At 42.2% G+C, this 19,436-nt stretch overlaps 1 protein-coding gene across 5 annotated transcripts in view; it reads right to left on the bottom strand.

Moving 5' to 3' along the window:
- Nucleotides 1-19,436, bottom strand: part of LOC124014538 (solute carrier organic anion transporter family member 1C1-like) — a 64,243-nt gene that overhangs the window by 9,736 nt on the left and 35,071 nt on the right. For 4 of the 5 annotated variants that reach the window (XM_046329651.1, XM_046329650.1, XM_046329648.1 and 1 more), the window contains 6 exons: nt 12,480-12,578; nt 11,544-11,792; nt 11,177-11,341; nt 5,479-5,674; nt 779-944; nt 284-468 (listed from right to left, as the gene is read on the bottom strand). In XM_046329651.1, the coding sequence (XP_046185607.1) occupies nt 284-468; nt 779-944; nt 5,479-5,674; nt 11,177-11,341; nt 11,544-11,792; nt 12,480-12,578 (1,060 nt within the window). The remainder of the gene's footprint in view (nt 1-283; nt 469-778; nt 945-5,478; nt 5,675-11,176; nt 11,342-11,543; nt 11,793-12,479; nt 12,579-19,436) is intronic. The other variant, XM_046329652.1, reaches the window with a different exon arrangement.

Raw genomic sequence — 19,436 nt, 5'->3', positions numbered from 1 at the left:
TCTTCGACTACCTCCGGAGGCAGTCGAAGATGCAATCACAACCAGATCATAATGCGTATTTTGATTGTCTACACCTGTCGACCAATGTGGGCACAATCAGAATGTGGCATGATCAGGACAACGGACGCATGTTAGAACCAGGTACAAACGGGGCTTCTGATTATTTCCCCTTTAAGGTGCCTTGTCGTAGTCCCAGATTTCTTTGTGCTTTCTTGCCAACTGCTATGACCATCCTTTCTTGTTTGAGTGTATGGGTGGGTGTATGTGTGTGTGTGTCACTGACCTGATGAGGACCATGTAGCCTGGCGTGCCACCCAGGGAGATGATAAAGGAAGTGATGACAGAAAGAGCCAGGAAGTAAGGGAAGACACGGTCACAGTCGTCTCTGTGAGGACAGTGGCCTACACTGGCTGTCAGGTTACCACTGCTCATTCCTGCTGCCACCACACAGCTACAGTTAGAGAACACCTGCAGAGGCACACACACACACAGAGACACGCACAGAGACACGCACACACACAAAAGTTATCCATAAACCCACCAGGGTGCGAGTCAATTCCGACTGCAATCGTACTGAAATTAAAATGGAATTGAACCCACCCTGTTGCTCACAAGTTTATGAATCAATAATATGACATATCAGTTTGCATCTCAAATGGCACCCTATTCCCTATATAGTGTCCTACTTTTAAACAGAGCCCAAAAGTAGTACACTATATAGGGAAGGGGGTGCCATTTTGGGATGTAGCCTCAGTGCTGGCAATGATCCTCATCTCACCGTGTTCTTCCCTGATCCTGTGGAGGTCTGGCAGCCAGCCAGGCAGGGAGAGACGTACGTGATGCCGTTTTCTCCACAGACAGGGTCCCAGTCTCTGCCTGAACAAACACAGTCGGAGTTACAGGCTGAGAATACTGAGCGCTCCTCATACGATACACCACCCACCCTGAGAGAGAAAGAAAGAGGGGGAGAAATAAAGAGAATGAGAGAGAGAGAGAGAGAGAGAGAGAGAGAGATAAAGGCAAAAGTGGGGTTGCTATTGCAGTTTTTTTCAATTGCTAACATGCATTGGTCAAAACCGAAGTCACATTGTCAAAACGCTTCACACAGTCAGCGAAACAGAAGTGTATGTGGACCAAACTGTGAATCATTTTTCATTGTTTTCACACAAAATGCATTCAATGACCACATTCTCCGTAAACCAAGAACTCTTTTCTCATTCATACTCCACAACCTGCAAAACTACATATTTGCAGCACATGTTTTCAAATGCTAATACACTGTTTCCAAAACTGTTACAAACACATTCAAAACAGAAGGATGAAAAATGTTGTGCATTTCTGCAGTAACCAGATTGAAACATATAAAAAATCTCAGAAGACTATTTCATCATTCCAAACATAGCTGATTGCAATTTCAGCCTGAAGCCTACCCAAGTGTCCTGTTTAGTCTCGTTACCAAACAGACAAAAGAGGGCGGCTTTGGAATGATTTAGTTGGGAAACATGGCTCAAGGAAGACAGGTTGGTGGGGAAAGAAGAGTGTCAGGGAGAGGGAGAATGTGTGGAGGACAAAGGAGAGGAAAACAGGTTGGTGGGGAAAGAAGAGTGTCAGGGAGAGGGAGAATGTGTGGAGGACAAAGGAGAGGAAAACAGGTTGGTGGGGAAAGAAGAGTGGCAGGGAGAGGGAGAATGTGTGGAGGACAAAGGAGAGGAAGACAGGTTGGTGGGGAAAGAAGAGTGTCAGGGAGAGGGAGAATGTGTGGAGGACAAAGGAGAGGAAAACAGGTTGGTGGGGAAAGAAGAGTGTCAGGGAGAGGGAGAATGTGTGGAGGACAAAGGAGAGGAAAACAGGTTGGTGGGGAAAGAAGAGTGTCAGGGAGAGGGAGAATGTGTGGAGGGCAAAGGAGAGGAAGACAGGTTGGTGGGGAAAGAAGAGTGTCAGGGAGAGGGAGACAGGTTGGTGGGGAAAGAAGAGTGTCAGGGAGAGGGAGAATGTGTGGAGGACAAAGGAGAGGAAGACAGGTTGGTGGGGAAAGAAGAGTGGCAGGGAGAGGGAGAATGTGTGGAGGACAAAGGAGAGGAAGACAGGTTGGTGGAGAAAGAAGAGTGTCAGGGAGAGGGAGAATGTGTGGAGGACAAAGGAGAGGAAGACAGGTTGGTGGGGAAGAAGAGTGGCAGGGAGAGGGAGAATGTGTGGAGGACAAAGAAGAGGAAGACAGGTTGGTGGGGAAAGAAGAGTGGCAGGGAGAGGGAGAATGCGTGGAGGACAAAGGAGAGGAAGACCAAGAGCGGTGGTCTCTGATGAGATAAGGGCCACAATTATTGACCATGTTGTAAACCATGGTCTCTCTGAGAGAGGCAACCAAATCTGCAGCGTTCAACAGTTGCATCAATAGTATCAATTTTCCGGCAAAACAACAGGTGAGTCGTGCATCTTTCAATAATAATTGAACTACATATTACAGTAGACTACAGTATGTTCACATTTTTACATTTTTACATTTTTTACATTTTGAAATATATTGATTATTTTGTGTTGCTAGCAGACAATATCACTTTTGGGAATGTGAATACGGTCAGCACAACGACAATTGCCAGAGTCCTAGAGAATCATAAGGATGAAGCACTGTACCCATGTTTGATAGAAACGGTGAACGTGTGAAAGAACTCCGGTATCAATATGTCCAGGTAAGATGTCTGATCAATAACCAGACAGTGTACATACACAACTAAGCATACTGTAAAACTGTGGCTTTACTCTATTTTAGAGAGTAATGGAGTTGGAAGCCAGGCAAACTGCACATACATCCATCTTTGTGGATGAAGCTGGATTCAACCTGGCAAAAACACACCCCAGGGGAAGAAATGTGGATTGGACTGAGAGCAACCCTGGATGTCCCTGGACAGAGAGCAACCCTGGATGTCCCTGGACAGAGAGCAACCCTGGATGTCCCTGGACAGAGAGCAACCCTGGATGTCCCTGGACAGAGAGCAACCCTGGATGTCCCTGGACAGAGAGCAACCCTGGATGTCCCTGGACAGAGAGCAACCCTGGATGTCCCTGGACAGAGAGCAACCCTGGATGTCCCTGGACAGAGAGCAACCCTGGATGTCCCAGGACAGAGAGCAACCCTGGATGTCCCAGGACAGAGAGCAACCGTGGATGTCCCAGGACAGAGAGGAGCTAACATCACAATGCAGCACTGTCCAATGATGGTTTGTTGTTACACAAACCACTCATTGGCCCCTACAATACAGAGAGGCTCATTTATTTTCTGGATGACCTACATAATCGACTTGTGCCAGCGGTGGAGAGAGGGGCCAGAAACTCCCCTACCTTCGTCGTTGTGTGGGATAATGCAGCATTCCACCACTCTGCTGCAGTCAGACTGGTTTGCTGCACATCTCAGGATGTCAGTACTATTCCTGCCTCCATACTCCCCCTTCCTAAACCCCATAGAGGAGTTTCTCTGCGTGGAGGTGGAAGGTTTATGACCACCATCCACATGACCAGATCCAGTCCTTACTGGATGCCATGAATGCAGGGTGTGGAGACACTTCTGAAGACTGCCAGGGTTGGATTAGACATTCCAGAAGATACTTCCCAAGATGCATCGCCAGAGAAGACATACGATGTGATGTTGATGAGAACTTGTGGCCAAATGCAGGAGAGAGGGAGAACTAGAACCCACACAGTACTGTGCAGTATGAGTGATTTTACTATACATGTTTTTTTTTTGTAATTAATATTGCAGCCCTGAAATTTCAGGAATTTGTTTTTTTGTTTCAACTTATTTTTCCACAAGGAAAATACTACATGCAAAGATACAGAAAAAATATAGGCTATTGCATCAATATTCTGCATCTGATTCATTCTTGTTACATTGACTGTCCTAAAGTATAAGTGAAAAGGTGTTATTTATATGTTATAAAAATCATTCAAACTTCAAAGAGAAGTTAATTTATGTAATGCTCCCGGTTAGTGTTTTTTTAGGTCAGTGTGTTATGAGTGACAATATATGCTTTCTGAGTGAGAATTATTGCCAGTTATGGTCAAACAAGCTTATTTTGAGACATGAATGAAGTGGTTTGAGTAAGTTTGAGGTAAGCTTAACTGTTTGGCTGAAATGCATGTTGGTAATGCAGACTGTGAAGAGTTTTGAAAAAGTGGCTTCAGCATTGACCGACGCTTGTTAGCAATTTTAAAAAACGACTAGATTTTAATTTAGTGATTTTCTTTATACAGAATCAAATGGATACAGACATGACTTGACCTCTGCCTGCTCAGATACAGAAGGTGTGATGTGTATTTAATCAAATGCATAATACATAATATAAATGAAATAAAAGATCTCAAAATTTTCCATCTGCACAAAAAGTATATTTCTCAAATGATGTGCACAAATTTGTAAGCATTTTATCATTTGCCAAGATAGTCCACCCCCCTGACAGGTGTGGCATATCAAGAAGCTGATTAAACAGCATGATCATTACACAGATGCACTTTGTGCTAGGGATAATAAAAGGCCACTCTAAAATTTGCAGTTTTGTCACCCAACACAATGCCACAGATGACCTCAAGTTTTGAGGGGGCATGCTGACTGCAGGAATGTCCACCAAAGCTGTTGCCAGAGATCTAATATAGAGATCTAATGTTAATTTCTCTACCACATCCTCGGTGCGGCAGGTAGCCTAGTGGTTAGAGTGTTGGACTAGTAACCGAAATGTTGCAAGATCGAATCCCTGAGCTGACGAGAAAAAAATCTGTTGTTCTACCCCTGAACAAGGCAGTTAAACCCACTGCTCCTAGGCTGTCATTGAAAATAAGAATTTGTTCTTAACTGTCTTGCCTAGTTAAATAAATGAGAGAATTTGTCAGTATGTCCAACTCGCCTCATCACTGCAGGCCATGTGTAACCACGCCAGCCCAAGAACTCCACATCTGGCTTCTTCACCTGTGGGATTGTCTGAGACCAGCCACTCGGACAGCTGATGAAACAGGAGTATTTCTGTCTGTAATAAAGCCCTTTTGTGGGGGAAACCCCATTCTGATTGGGTGGGCCTATGCCCTCCACCCCTGCCCAGTCATGTGAAATCCATAGATTAGGGCCTAATGAATTTATTTCAATTGACTGATTTTCATATATGAACTGTAACTCGGCAAAATCGCTTAAAATTGTTGCATGTTACGTTTACCGATTCAATGAATGTTATCAACCAAATTCAGTGCCGGTTCTGATATTGACATTAGCAGCAAACAGCCTCGACAGGACCATGGGGGAGAAATCCCTGATTTGCTATTCTAGACCACATCTCTCCAGTGTTAGAGGTATGCTGTCCTCTAGGAGCAATTATTAGCATACACACTCCAACATGTTACCTGTTTGTGGTGCTGGGAATAGAAGAGGGTAAATACTGTATGTACTTAAGGGCAACTTCTACCCAGAGCTCTGTGTGTGTGTGTGTGTGTGTGCCCCACCTGTTGTAGGGCAACGTGATCCCAGCCACTTTGACGTTCTCGCAGCTCATGACGAAGAAGAAGAGGGATAGGAAGTAGCCTATCAGAGAGGTGCCGAACGCAAACTTGGCTGCTCCCATGATGCTCAGCTTCAGCCTCTTCATGAGCAGGCCGCCAGTGAAAATTCCCAACGCCACGGCAGGGATGTTGATTGTACCTGGAACAAACACACAAACAACACACACTCTGTAAACATTAAGACCTGGGTCTCATTCTTTACAAATATTCTTAATTCCTAGTCATGGAGGATTTAGGCCAGCAGTAAGGTCTTGACGATAGGTTCAATAGGACTGAAACACCATGTAAACCAGCCAAAGCCCTAAACCAGGCATAGACTTTCACACAATACCATACTGTAGCTTTTTGCTACCTTTCATATCACTGTAGCTAAAAGTCTACCTTTTATGCCAGTGCTATTCCACCACCCAATACTGCCCCATACATACAGTACAGCAGAGTAGAACCAGGCCATACCGCCTGAGACTCAGCCTTTGATATAGTTGACAGTAGAGAGAACACACAGTAGCGCTGTCCAACTCCCACTCAAAGACCAAAGCTCTTGGTCCATTTCATACATCAATGTACAGATATCATATTCTATCTGTCCCTTCTATTACTGTAGTTATGCTAGATATTGCATTCCCTTTCATACACAACATGCAATGGCCAGGTAGATAGTGTAACGAGGCCTATTTAGATCAGCATTCACATTTGAGGGTTGAATCATAACACATTGTATAGCTCAATAAAACAGCACCTTTGATCTCCTACTGCTTGATCTAGTATTAACAATACTCTACGCATGTGCTCTTCTACGCATGTGCTCTTCTACGCATGTGCTCTTCTACGCATGTGCTCTTCTACGCATGTGCTCTTCTATGCATAAAGCGAGTCATTTTAAGTTTCATATCTAAATTGAACAAGCTCATGCAGGAGATGAATCAAGGCCAGTGTTGGGGGTAAGGGATTATGGGTTAGAGCACTCCGATTACTTTTCTGTGGTAACGAGTTACTTAACAGGTAGATTTTTCTATTTAATTAATCAGTTACTTATTTACATTTTCAAATTAGCAAGTCATTATTTTTACAATATCATTTCCTTTTTTTGTTTTGTTTCTAGCTAGTGAGATGGCAGAGACAATTATAGCCTTTACATCGTGGAAGAATTCACATTACATTGAATTGGTAGGGGAAAAGGACAGGAACGTCACAGTAAAATGCTAACTCTGCCTCGGGGTTAAGAGCCTGTCAGCTGCAAAGAACTCCACTTTGCATATCAAGAAGCACCTTCAAACTTTTTCCTTGTGCGTTATAACGTTAAATCGATACTTTGGAGGAAAGCAGTGAAATATATCAACAAGGTGTGATTGAAGGTCAGCTGTTTGATTTTGACTTTGAGCCATGAATGTTGTAATGTGCACACCATGACCTTTTGAAAAGGCAACGCTCCTATAACTTCTATGAAAATAATTCAACTAGTTGGTATCGAGACAATCTGGTTGTTGTGGTTCATAAATTGCATGTTTGGAAAAGGCTATTGCTCGTCTTAACTTGTGTGTTTTCGTATCGCTCTGCCAAGTTTGTATCTGTGTGTAAAACAGATTGGTAGCCAGTTATACTTGTATGTGAGCTCTCCTTTTACTGTGCCCAGTTAGTTTTATACAGTGCCTTCGCAAAGTATTCATACCCCTCGACTTTATACACATTTTGTTGTGTTACAGCCTGAATTGTAGAAGGATTCAATTGAGATTTTGTGTCATTGACACACACACACACACACACACACACACACACACACACACACACACACACACACACACACACACACACACACACACACACACACACACACACACACACACACACCCATCATGTCGAAGAAGAATTCTGTGTTTTTTTTAGAAACAAATTAAAATCAAAAGCAGAAATGTCTTGACTCAATAAGTATTCAACTCCTTTGTTATGGCAAGCCTCAATAGGAGGAGAAGGAGAAATCACACGTTTAACAAGTCACATAATAAGTTGCATGGACTCACTCTATGTGCAATGATAGTGTTTAACATGATTTATTAATGACTACCTCATCTCTGTACCCCACACATACAATTATCTGTAAGATTCCTCCGTCGAGCAGTGAATTTCAAACAGATTCAACCACAAAGACCAGGGAGGTTTTCTAATGCCTCACAAAAAAAGGTCACCTATTGCTAGATGGGTAAAAATAAATAGCAGACATTGAATATCCCTTTGAACACGGTGAAGTCATTATTTACACTTTGGATGGTGTATCAATGCACTTAGTCACTACAAGGACACAGGTGTCTTTCCTAACTCAGCTGCCGGAGAGGAAGGAAACCGCTCAGGGATTTTACCATGATGCCAATGTTGACTTTAAAAACAGTTAGAGTTTAATGGCTGTGATAGGAGAAAACTGAGGATGGATCAACAACATTGTAGCTAATTCACAATACCAACCTAAATTACAGAATGAAAAGAAGGAAGCCTGTACAGAATTAAAATATTAAAATAGTCAAATCGCTAAACAATGTGGCAACGAAATTAACTTTATGTCCTGAATACAAAGTGTTATGTTTGGGGCAAATCACATCACTGAGTATCACTCTTCATATTTTTAAGCATGGCGGTGGTTGCATCATGTTATGGGTACCGTACGCATGTCATCAGCAAGGACTAGGGAGTTTTTTAGGATTAAAAGAAATGGACTGAAGCTAAGCACAGGCAAAATCCTAGATGAAAACCTGGTCCAGTCTGCTTTCCAACAGACACTGGCAGACAAATTCACCTTTCAGCAGGACAATAACCTAAAACACAAGACCAAATGTACACTGGAAATGCTTACTAAAACGACGTTGAAGGTTTCTGAGTGGCCTGGTTACAGTTGACTTAAATCGTCTCGAAAATATTTGGTAAGACTTGAAAATGGCTGTCGAGCAATGATCAACAACCAACTTAAAAGATCTTGAAACATTTTTTAAAGAATAATGTGCAAATATTCTACAATCCAGATGTGCAAAGCTCTTAGAGACGTACCCAGAAAGACTCACAGCTGTAATCGCTGCCCAAGGTGATGCTAACATGTATTGACTGAGTGATGTGAATAATTACAGTATGTAGGTTAGATATTTCTCTATTACATTTCAATACATTTGAAACATTTTCTAAAAACATGTTTTCACTTTGTCATTATGGGGTATTGTGTGTAAATGTTTTTATTGAATCACTTTGAATTTCGGCTGTAACACATCAAAATGTGGAAACCAGTGGAGGCTGCTGAGGAGAGGACAGCTCATAAGAAGGGATGTAATTGAGTGAATGGCATGGCATCAAACACATGGAAACCATTTGTGACGGTAGCCAATGGGCCAGGATGCCAGGGATCGGCAACATGTTTTCCGCAGGCCTAAACCTTACAGTGACTGATTTTCTGGGGGTAAAAAAACACTGTAAAATCCCAAGGAATTCAGATAAAACAGAGTTTAATTTAATCTGTTCTTAAGTATCACCCCCCCCCCCCCCAAAAAAAGTGATTGTCTCTCAATGTAATAAAGGTATGAAATTATTGTTATTTTCAAATACAACCTATTTTTAGGCTTAGTTGTGGTCAATTTGCAGTGTAAAACTGATTGTAATTACATTTTTTATTTCACCTTTATTTAACCAGGTAAGCTAGTTGAGAACAAGTTCTCATTTACAACTGAGACATGGCCAAGATAAAGCAAAGCAGTGCGACACAAACAACAACACAGAGTTACACATGGAATAAAAAAAGCGTACAGTCAACAACACAATAGGAAAAAAAGAAAGTCTATATACAGTGTGTGCAAATGGCGTAAGGAGGTAAAGCAATAAATAGGCCAATAGTAGCAAAGTAATTACGATTTAGCAGATTAACACTGGAGTGATAGATGAGCAGATGATGCGCAAGTAGTGATACTGGTGTGCAAAAGAGCAGAAAAGTAAATAAAAACAATATGGGGATGAGGCAGGTAGATTGGATGGGCTATTTACATATGGACTATGTACAGCTGCAAAGATCGGTTAGTTGCTCAGATAGGAGATGTTTAAATTTAGTGAGGGAAATATAAGTCTCCAGCTTCAGCGATGTTTGCAATTCCTTCCAGTCAGTGGCAGCAGAGAACTGTAAGGAAAGGCGGGCCAAAGGCTTTGGGGATGACCAGTGAGATATACCTGCTGGAGCGAGTGCTACGGGTGGGTGTTGTTATCGTGACCAGTGAGCTGAGATAAGGCGGAGCTTGACCTAGCATAGACTTATAGATGACCTGGACCTGGAGCCAGTGGGTCTGGCGACGAATATGTAGCGAGGGCCAGCCGACTAGAGCATACAGGTCGTAGGCTGTCATTGTAAATACAATTTTTTTCTATACTGACATGCCTAGTTAAATAAAGTTTACATTTTTTAATTAAAATGTTCCTGCCCCCCGATCATCCATTCCTGCAAAAATAGTCCCGTGGCTTAATCTAGTTGCCTACCCTTGGCCTATCAGTTGCCTACCCTTGGCCTATCAGCTGCCTACCCTTGGCCTATCAGCTGCCTACCCTTGGCCTATCAGCTGCCTACCCTTGGCCTATCAGCTGCCTACCCTTGGCCTATCAGCTGCCTACCATCAGCTGCCTACCCTTGGCCTATCAGCTGCCTACCCTTGGCCTATCAGCTGCCTACCCTTGGCCTATCAGCTGCCTACCCTTGGCCTATCAGCTGCCTACCCTTGGCCTATCAGCTGCCTACCCTTGGCCTATCAGCTGCCTACCCTTGCACTAGGCCTATCAGTTGCCTACCCTTGCACTAGGCCTATCAGTTGCCTACCCTTGCACTAGGCCTATCAGTTGCCTACCCTTGCACTAGGCCTATCAGTTGCCTACCCTTGCACTAGGCCTATCAGTTGCCTACCCTTGCACTAGGCCTATCAGTTGCCTACCCTTGCACTAGGCCTATCAGTCGTCAGAGTCAAGCCATTCTAAAGTATTGTGCATAAAGCTAATTCTGATAGACCCTTAAAGGTCCAACGCAGATGTTTTTATCTCAATATCAGATCATGCCTGGGTAACAATGAAGTACCTTACTGTGATTGTTTTTAATTAAAATAGTCAAAAAGAAACAAAACTATCTTAGCAAAGACCAATTTCTCAAGCAAGAATTTACCTAAGACTGTCTGCGAGTGGTCTGAGCGGGGAGGGGGAAACTGAAAACGATTTGTTTTGGCAGAGGTTTGGAACTCTCTTTCTTATTGGTCTATTAACTATTTTACCACCTGGTGATGTGACCAGGCAGGCCAAAACTCCATCCCACCAAAACAGGCTGAAATTTCAGGTGTTCTTTTCAAACAGCTCTTACACTAAAAGGGCATTATCATCATTTTCACAATTTCACAGTATTATTCCAACCTCAGTGTGAAAATATATATAAAACACAGGAAAAACATGTTCTTGACTGCACTGGGCCTATAAGAATGACCAACCAAGGCATCTTCAGAGGTCTTTTTGTTTTTGGTAACGCAGAAGTAATGTAACCAGTTACTTTCCATAGTAAGTCATGTTGTAACATAAGTTACTTTTAAAAGTAACGTTCCCCAACAATGATCAAGCCATATAAGCAATATGATTGGCCAACGTTACGTACCCATCAGGAAATTGGCTTTTGATGCGGACTGTCCGTAATGTTGCTCTATGTATTTGGGCTTGTAGGTTACCATGCCGATGAGAGAGTTCAGCTGAATGATGGTCACACACAGGTAGATGAAGTACACTGGGTTCCCCAGGAGGGTTTTCAACGTTGGTATGAAATCTAGATTAAAAACCATCAACAAAACATCATCAGTTGTCATGGGCATTTTTGTCTACCTTTTTCCATACTACGGTCATTTCATCCAAAGCAACCTGAATTTAATATACAATTTTACCTGAACAGACTTTGAAAAGCCTTTTTAAACTCCAATCACAATCTAAACCAGAAAATATTCTAACTTTATCCCCATTCAACAAAATACCTTTGGCCATCTCCAGAAAGCCAGCTGGCTCGTCGGCTTGGTACTTATGCTCCAGGAGAGGGGAGTCTTTGATGAAGCTAGTCTGCTCCGGGGTGCACTGGGCTGGGCCTCGGTCTGATGGGATGGGCAGGGAACGGGGCAGGAACCAGAAGGGGATGGCTGAAAGCAGGGTGATCACCCCAGCTACAAGGTAACCTAACCACCAGGCCCCCACCCAGCGAGCATCACCAGGGCTTATGGTGACACTCTCTATACAGCGAAGGGAGACACAGAATTGGATTTATTTACAATCCCCATTAGCCGAGGCCAAGGGTGACAGCTAGGCTTACTGGGGTTCGAAATAACGAAAAATACATTACAGACAAAAGACTTTACAATTTACAGACATTTAAAAACATTAACATGTAGTGTGTGTGTGTCCATCTATCAGTGACAAATACATGTCAGTACATACATATAACAAGAGAACTCTCTATACAGGGAGGACAAGCACAGAGAGAGAGCTGTGACTGTTGGGGACAAAATACATGATGAGAATAACTGAGTACACTAGTAACGTCCCTAGCAACAAGTCTTACTGGAGAGAATAACAAGCACAGCACAGCTGCTTTTTGTGCATATCTTAACCATCTCTCCTGCTTCAAATGGGTTACTCAAATTAGGTAGCTGACGTCACTGAGCAGTGTTCTGGAGCACACTAGTCAATTTAGTCCGATAACCTAGAATCTAGAAGCATGCGCATATATAACACTTATTGAACACAGTCAGTGAGTGCACTCTAGGAACGGCAATGAACTTAACTCAGAGCCCTGTTTGTTAGTCTAGTAGTGACAGAACAGAGGTGAATGCCCTGTCGCTGTCTAAACTGGAGAACTGACTAGTCCGAAAGTGTGTAGGCGGCCTAGACAGAATACTCGGTAGATACCGGTTACTCACCCATGTTGACAAATCCAATGTCCACATATATTTTGGCACACAGGGATCCCAGTAAATAGCCAAACACAGGACCAATGACTGCTATGGTCTGAACGCAGCCTGAAATATGAAAAGACGCACACGCATGCATGAACACACACAGCAATTGATTTATTATACTAACCAGGTCCATAAGTCAACAATAAGACATTTGTTGTGTGATTTTTTTTTTAAAGGTCAAAGAGATGCTTCTGCTTATATGGACCGTTCGTCCATTCATGCTATCACAACGAGGTAGATTCAATCCGATACAGCATTAACCGGTGATAGCAGACGCCCGCGTAGAGGAGGTTATGGCGGTGTGGTTAGAGCCGTCAAATCAGTGATTAGCCGCTCTTGCGCTCATTGTCAAAGCCACACCCACTCCACTTGTGCTAGAAGTTCAGAAGGAGAAAGTGTAGGCTATATATAGAAATAACTACGCTCAAATTGAAAAAAAAAATCATACAATGAAATACTGACAATTTTTTATTATACTAATCGAGATCTCATTCCAGTGTTCGAAAAATGGCTGCATAGCATTTCTGTTAATGCAAGCGTGTCGCGCCCAACGGAGGGGATGAGAAGCAGGTACAATGAGTGAATTATTTAATATAGACTGACATGCAACGGAACAAGAACAGCGTCCGGACATGAACACGACACAACAAACGAGGCTACTACAGAGAACAACACAGAGGAGCAGACATATAGAGCGTTTTAACGAAAGGCCCTGTGTGGTAATATAGACCGTCATGGTTGATAGCTACCATGACAAAGACCAAATCCGGCGCAAGTACCGTTGAGGACAGTGCCAGTGGTGTCTCTCTATCACACGTAAAGGATCTTTTAAACAAAAACAAAAAAAGACCTATAAGCAGTTCTTACAACAACAAGAAAATAGTTTCAAGTGTTTCGTCCAAATACGTGTGGATTCTACTAATATAAGAATGGACGACCTGACCAGAGAGGTCCAGGACCTAAAGAGGAGTTTGTAGTTCTCCCAGGGTCAGCTCACCGAGTTGAAAACAGGAGAATGGCGAGATGACAGCAATCTGTAAGTCATTGAGAGAGGACATCAGTTCAGTTCTGTGTGTGAATCCATGATAACAACAACAGATAAATCAGACAATCTCGAGGGACAATCAAGGCTAAATGAGACCTGGATGAAGTCGGAGGACAAAGTGAGGGAAATGATATTTGAGAAATTGAAGATGGACCACAAGACGATTGAGGTGGAGTGCGCCCACAGGACTGGAAAACCCACCACCGGCCCAGGTGACAGGCCCAGGCCGATAGTGGTCAAGTTCCTGAGGTTCAAGGACAAGGTAGCTGTTCTGGAAAGAGCCAAGAACCTGAGAGGAACGTACATCTTCCTCGAGGACTATCCTGAAGCTGTGCGCCAGAAGAGGAAAGAACTGAAACCAGCCATGAAAGCTGCCAGAGTGCGTCGGGACATTGCGTACATCCGCTACGACAGGCTCATTGTACACCCTCCCTCCCTCCCAGAAGCCTGGGAGGGATGAGAGAGCAAAGCCTATGGCTTCGTAGCCTCAACCCCGTAGCACACACACACACACCAATTGATTAATGGACTGCTGAATGTATTTTCTTCTCTTGCTTTGTCTGCTCTGTTCAATATTATGACTATCTCTGATAAGCTACCCAGGAAACGGCTGAAAATAGCCCATATTAATATATGTAGCCTTAGAAATAAGGTCCATGAAATCAATAACTTGCTAACATCAGATAACAACCATATATAAGCCATTTCTGAGACTCACTTAGATAATTCATTTGATGATACATCAGTAGCAATACAAGGATATAACATTTATAGAAGAGACAGAAATGCTTATGGGGAGGAGTTGCTGTATATATTCAGAGCCATATCCCTGTAATGCTTAGAGGAGATCTTACGTCAAGTGTTATTGAAGTGTTGTGGTTTCAGGTTCACTTGGCACATCTAAAGCCTTTTCTTTTGGGGTGTTGCTATAGGCCACCAAGTGCTAGCAGTCAGTATCTAAATAATATGTGTGAAACACTTGATGGTGTAACTTGGAGACCTGAATATGGACTGGTTTTCATCAAGCTGTCCGCTCAAGAGGAAGCTTCTTAGTATAACCGGTGCTTGTAATCTGGTTCATGTTATTAATAAACCTACCAGGGTGTTTACAAACACTACAGGAACAAAATCATCCACATGTATCGATCCCATTTTTACTAATGCTACAGATTTTTGTTCTAAAGCTGTATCCGTACCCATTGGATGCAGTGATCACAATATAGTGGCTATATCCAGGAAAGCCAAGGTTCCAACAGCTGGGCCTAAAATAGTGTATAAGAGATCATGCAAAACATTTTGCTGTGACTCTTAAGTGGATGATGTAAAAAAAATAGTTGTTGGTCTGATGTGATTAATGAGGAACATCCAGGCACTGTTGAGGCTCCATGAATTGATGAGGAATTGAAACACTGTATGGTTGAAAGAGACGGGGCAAAAGGAGTAGCTAATAAGTCTAGCTGTAAATCTGACTGGCTTACTTACTGCAAATTGAGAAGTGATGTGACTAAACTCAACAAAAAGAAGAAACTGTATTATGAAGCCAAGATCAATTATATAAAGAATGATGGAGAAAAAAACAACTTTGGAGTACTTTAAATGAAATTATGGGCAGAAAGACAAATTCAAATCCATCTTTCATCGAATCAGATGGCTTATTCCTCACAAAACCAATTGATGTGGCCAATTATTTTAATAATGATTTCATTGGCAAAGTGGACAATCTTAGGCAGGAAATGCCCACAACAAACAGTGAGAAATTATATTCATGTATGAAAAAAAACAAATAATGAAAGAAAAGCAGTGCAAGTTTGAATTTTGTTAAGTTAGTATGGGAGAGGTGGAAAGATTTAACTATCAATAATGACAAACCTCCTGACATTGACAACTTAAGAGAGAAAGCTACTGAGGATGCTAGCTGGCTCTATAGCCACTCCTATCTGTTTTTAATCTGAGTTTAGAGGAAAGTCTTTGTCCTCAGGCCTGGAAGGAAGCCAAAGTAATTCTGCTACCCAAGAGTGGTAAAGCGGACTTTACTGGTTCTAACAGCAGACCTATAAGCTTACTGCCAGCTCTTAGCAAACTGTTGGGAAAAAATTGTGTTTCACCAAATACAATGCTATTTCTCTGTAAACAAATCAACAACAGACTTTCAGCATGCTTATAGAGAAGGGCACTCAACGTGTACTGCACTGACACAAATGACTGATGATTGGTTGAAAGAAATTAGTAATAAGAAGATTGTGTGAGCTCATTTCAGTGCAGCCTTTGATATTATTGACCATAACCTGTTGTTGAAAAAAACTTAGGGCTAGGCCCCTTTAAAAAAAAAAATCCACATGAATGACGTACCCAAAGTAAACTGCCTGTTGCTCAGGCAATGAAGCCAGGATATGCATATAAATGGTACCATTTGAAAGAAAATACATTGGTATAGTTTGTAGAAATGTTAAAATAAGAATATAACACAATAGATATGGTAGGACAAAATCCAAAGAAAAACCAACCAGATTATTTTTTGAGAGACCATCCTCTTAGAATGGCAAGTATAAGGTCATACTGAAAATTAGCTCCCCGGATGCAATTCCTATGGCTTCCACAGGGTGTTAGCAGTCTATGTTCAAGGTTTCAGGCTTGTAACTTCTAAAACAAATAAGAAATATTAGTTTTAGTACGGGGACAGAGTCTTGGAAATTCGTGTTTGCGTGCGCCATGTAGACAGGACGCACCTGCTAAAAAGTTTCCTATTGAACATACTTCCTTCCGTAAAAAAATATTATAGTTTGATTACATTTTAGGGTACCTGAGGAGTAAATAGAAATGTATTTTGACTTGTTGAAACAAAGTTTAGGGGTAGATTTTCGGATTCCTTTCTCTACATGTTGAACGAGTGGATTACTTAAAATCGATGGCGCCAGCTAAACAGACTTTTTGGGATATAAAGAAGGATTTTATTTAACAAAACGACATAGCTGGGACACTTTGGATAACAAATCAGAGGAAGATTTTCAAAAAGTGAGTGAATATTTAATCTCTATTTGTGAATTTATGAAACCTGTGACGTTAGAAAAATATTTTGATATGGGACGCCGTCCTCAAACAATTGCATGGCATGTTTTTGTTGTAATAGCTACTGTAAATCAAACAGTGCAGTTAGATTAACACAAATTTAAGCTTTCAACCAATATAATACACTTATATGTACCTAAATGTTTAATATCCATAATGTTTATGATTATTTATATGAATTGCGCGCCCTCCAGTTTCACAGGAAGTTGCCCCGCTAGCGAGACGCCTAGCCCTAAATTAAGTGCTATGGCTTTTCAACCTCTGCCATATTGTGGATCCAGATATATCTATCAAATTGGTTTCCTTTAATGGAAGCATCTCTAATGTCAAATATGTAAAATGTGGTGTACCGCGGAGCAGCTCTCTTGGCCCTCTACTCTTTTCTATTTTTACCAATGACCTGCCACTGGCATTAAACAAAGCATGTGTGTCAATGTATGCTGATGATCGAACCATATACACATCAGCATCCACAGCTAATGAAGTCACTAAAACACATAACAAAGAGTTGCAGTCTGTTTTGGAATGGGTGGCCAGTAATAAACTGGTCCTGAACAGCTCTAAAACTAAGAGCATTTTATTTGCTACAAATCATTCCTCAAGTGCTAGACCTCAGCTGAATCTGGTAATGAATGGTGTGGCTGTTGAACAAGTTGAGGAGACTAAATTACTTCGCGTTACGTTAGATTGTAAACTGTCATGGTCAAAACATATAAATTCAATGGTTGCAAAGATGGGAGAGGTCTGGCCATAATTAAGAGATGCTCTGCTTTTTTGACACCACACTCCAAAAAGCAAGTTCTGCAGGCTCTAGTTTTGTCTAATCTTGATTAATGTCCAGTCCGTGTGGTCCAGTGCTGCAAGGAAAGACCTAGTTAAGCTGCAGCTGGCCCAGAAGAGAGCGGCACGTTTTGCTCTTAATTGTAATTAGAGGGCTAATATTAATACTATGCATGCCAGTCTCTCTAGACTAAGAGTTGAAGAGAGACTGACTGCATCACTTCTTTTTATAAGGAACATTAATGTGTTGAAAATCCAAAATTGTTTGCATAGTCAAATTACACACAGCTCTGACACACACACTTATCCCACCAGACATACCACCAGGGGTCTTTTCATAGTCCCCAGATCCAGAACAAATTCAAGGAAATGTACAGTATTATACAGAGCCCTTATTGCATGGAACTTCCTTCTATCTCATATTACTCAGTTTTTCACAATTCCTGAAATTTAATCTTAGTAAAACAATTCCCTTAGTTCAGTTAGGATCACCAATTCATTTTAAGAATGTGAAATGTCAGAATAACAGTAGAGAGAATTATTTATATCAGCTTTGATTTCTTTCATCACATTCCCAGTGGGTCAAACATACACTCAATTAGTATTTGGTATCATTGCCATTAAATTGTTGAACTTGGGTCAAACAATTTGTGTAGCCTTTCACAAGCATCCCATAATAAGTTGGGTGAATTTTGGCCCATTCCTTCTTACAGAGCTGGTGTAACCGAGTCAGGTTTGTAGGCCTCCTTGCTCACACACGCTTTTTCAGGTCACCTCACTAATGTTCTATAGCACATATGTCAGAGTCAAGGCCCGCGGGCCACATCCGGCCCGCGAGAAGGTTTTTTACGGCCCCTGGGATGATCTTGATTTGTTATTAGAACCGGCCCGCAGACCGCAGCAAGCCGGCAGCCCGCAGATCTTTTACACGCACCAATACTACATTTCCCACAATGCAACGGTGACGCACCGAGCAGTAGGCTGCTTCATTTCAATATTTATTGGCACAGCAGTTGTCAGCATCACAGTAAAATTAACTTTCAGATACCCATCAAAAATGGCAAAACGGAAGGTGGACACTGAGAACCGGGGGGTTTCAAACAAGGTGGGAGTTGGAGTATTTGTTCACGGAGGTAGCTGGAAAACCTGTGTGTCTTCTGTGTGGAGAAAGTGTGGCGGTACTGAAAGAGTATAATCTGAGACGACATTATGAAACGAAACACGCGGACAAAAACAAGAATATGGACATGGAACAAAGGCTACAAAAGGCAGAGGAATTAAAACGAGGCCTCAAATCTCGACAGGCTCTGTTCAAAAGCCAAATCACAAGGCCAGGCTGCTGTCAAGGCCAGTTTTATTTTGGCAGAAGAGATCGCTAAATCAGCCCGGCCATTTACGGAGGGGGATTTCATCAAAAACTGCATGATTAAAGTTTGTGACGAAGTTTGCCCAGAAAAAAGGCAACTCTTTTTAAATGTGAGTCTGAGCAGAAACACCATTGCCGAGAGAGTAGACCAGTTGTCCATCAATCTAAAAGAGCAGCTTGTGAAAAAGGGAAAAGATTTCATTGCATATTCCTTGGCTGTGGATGAGAGCACCGACATTTCTGACATTGCCCAGTTGTCAATTTTCATCCGCGGAGTGGACTCCAGCCTAAGCGTGACAGAGGAGTTTTTGGCTTTACGTCCTATGCATGGCACAACTACGGGGCATGATTTGTATGAAGAGGTGTCAAGATGTGTAAATGAGATGGAGCTGCCTTGGGAAAAACTTGTGGGTTTGACAACCGACGGAGCACCTGCGATGTGTGGACACAGGAGCGGACTGGTGGCAAAGATACGGGAAAAGATGCAAGAGGAAAACGCGACAGGTGAGCTGACAGCTTATCATTGTATCATACACCAGGAAGCGTTGTGCGGTAAAGCCTTGAAAATGGAGCATGTAATGAGCATCATCACGCGCACAGTTAACTTTATCAGAGCCAAAGGTTTGAATCACCGCCAGTTCAAGGCATTTCTGACGGAGTT

Source organism: Oncorhynchus gorbuscha, linkage group LG25 (genome assembly GCF_021184085.1).
Source record: "Oncorhynchus gorbuscha isolate QuinsamMale2020 ecotype Even-year linkage group LG25, OgorEven_v1.0, whole genome shotgun sequence".
NCBI lineage: Eukaryota > Metazoa > Chordata > Actinopteri > Salmoniformes > Salmonidae > Oncorhynchus > Oncorhynchus gorbuscha.
The sequence above is the reverse complement of the archived record's forward strand: the minus strand, read 5'-3'. Positions and strand labels throughout refer to the sequence as shown.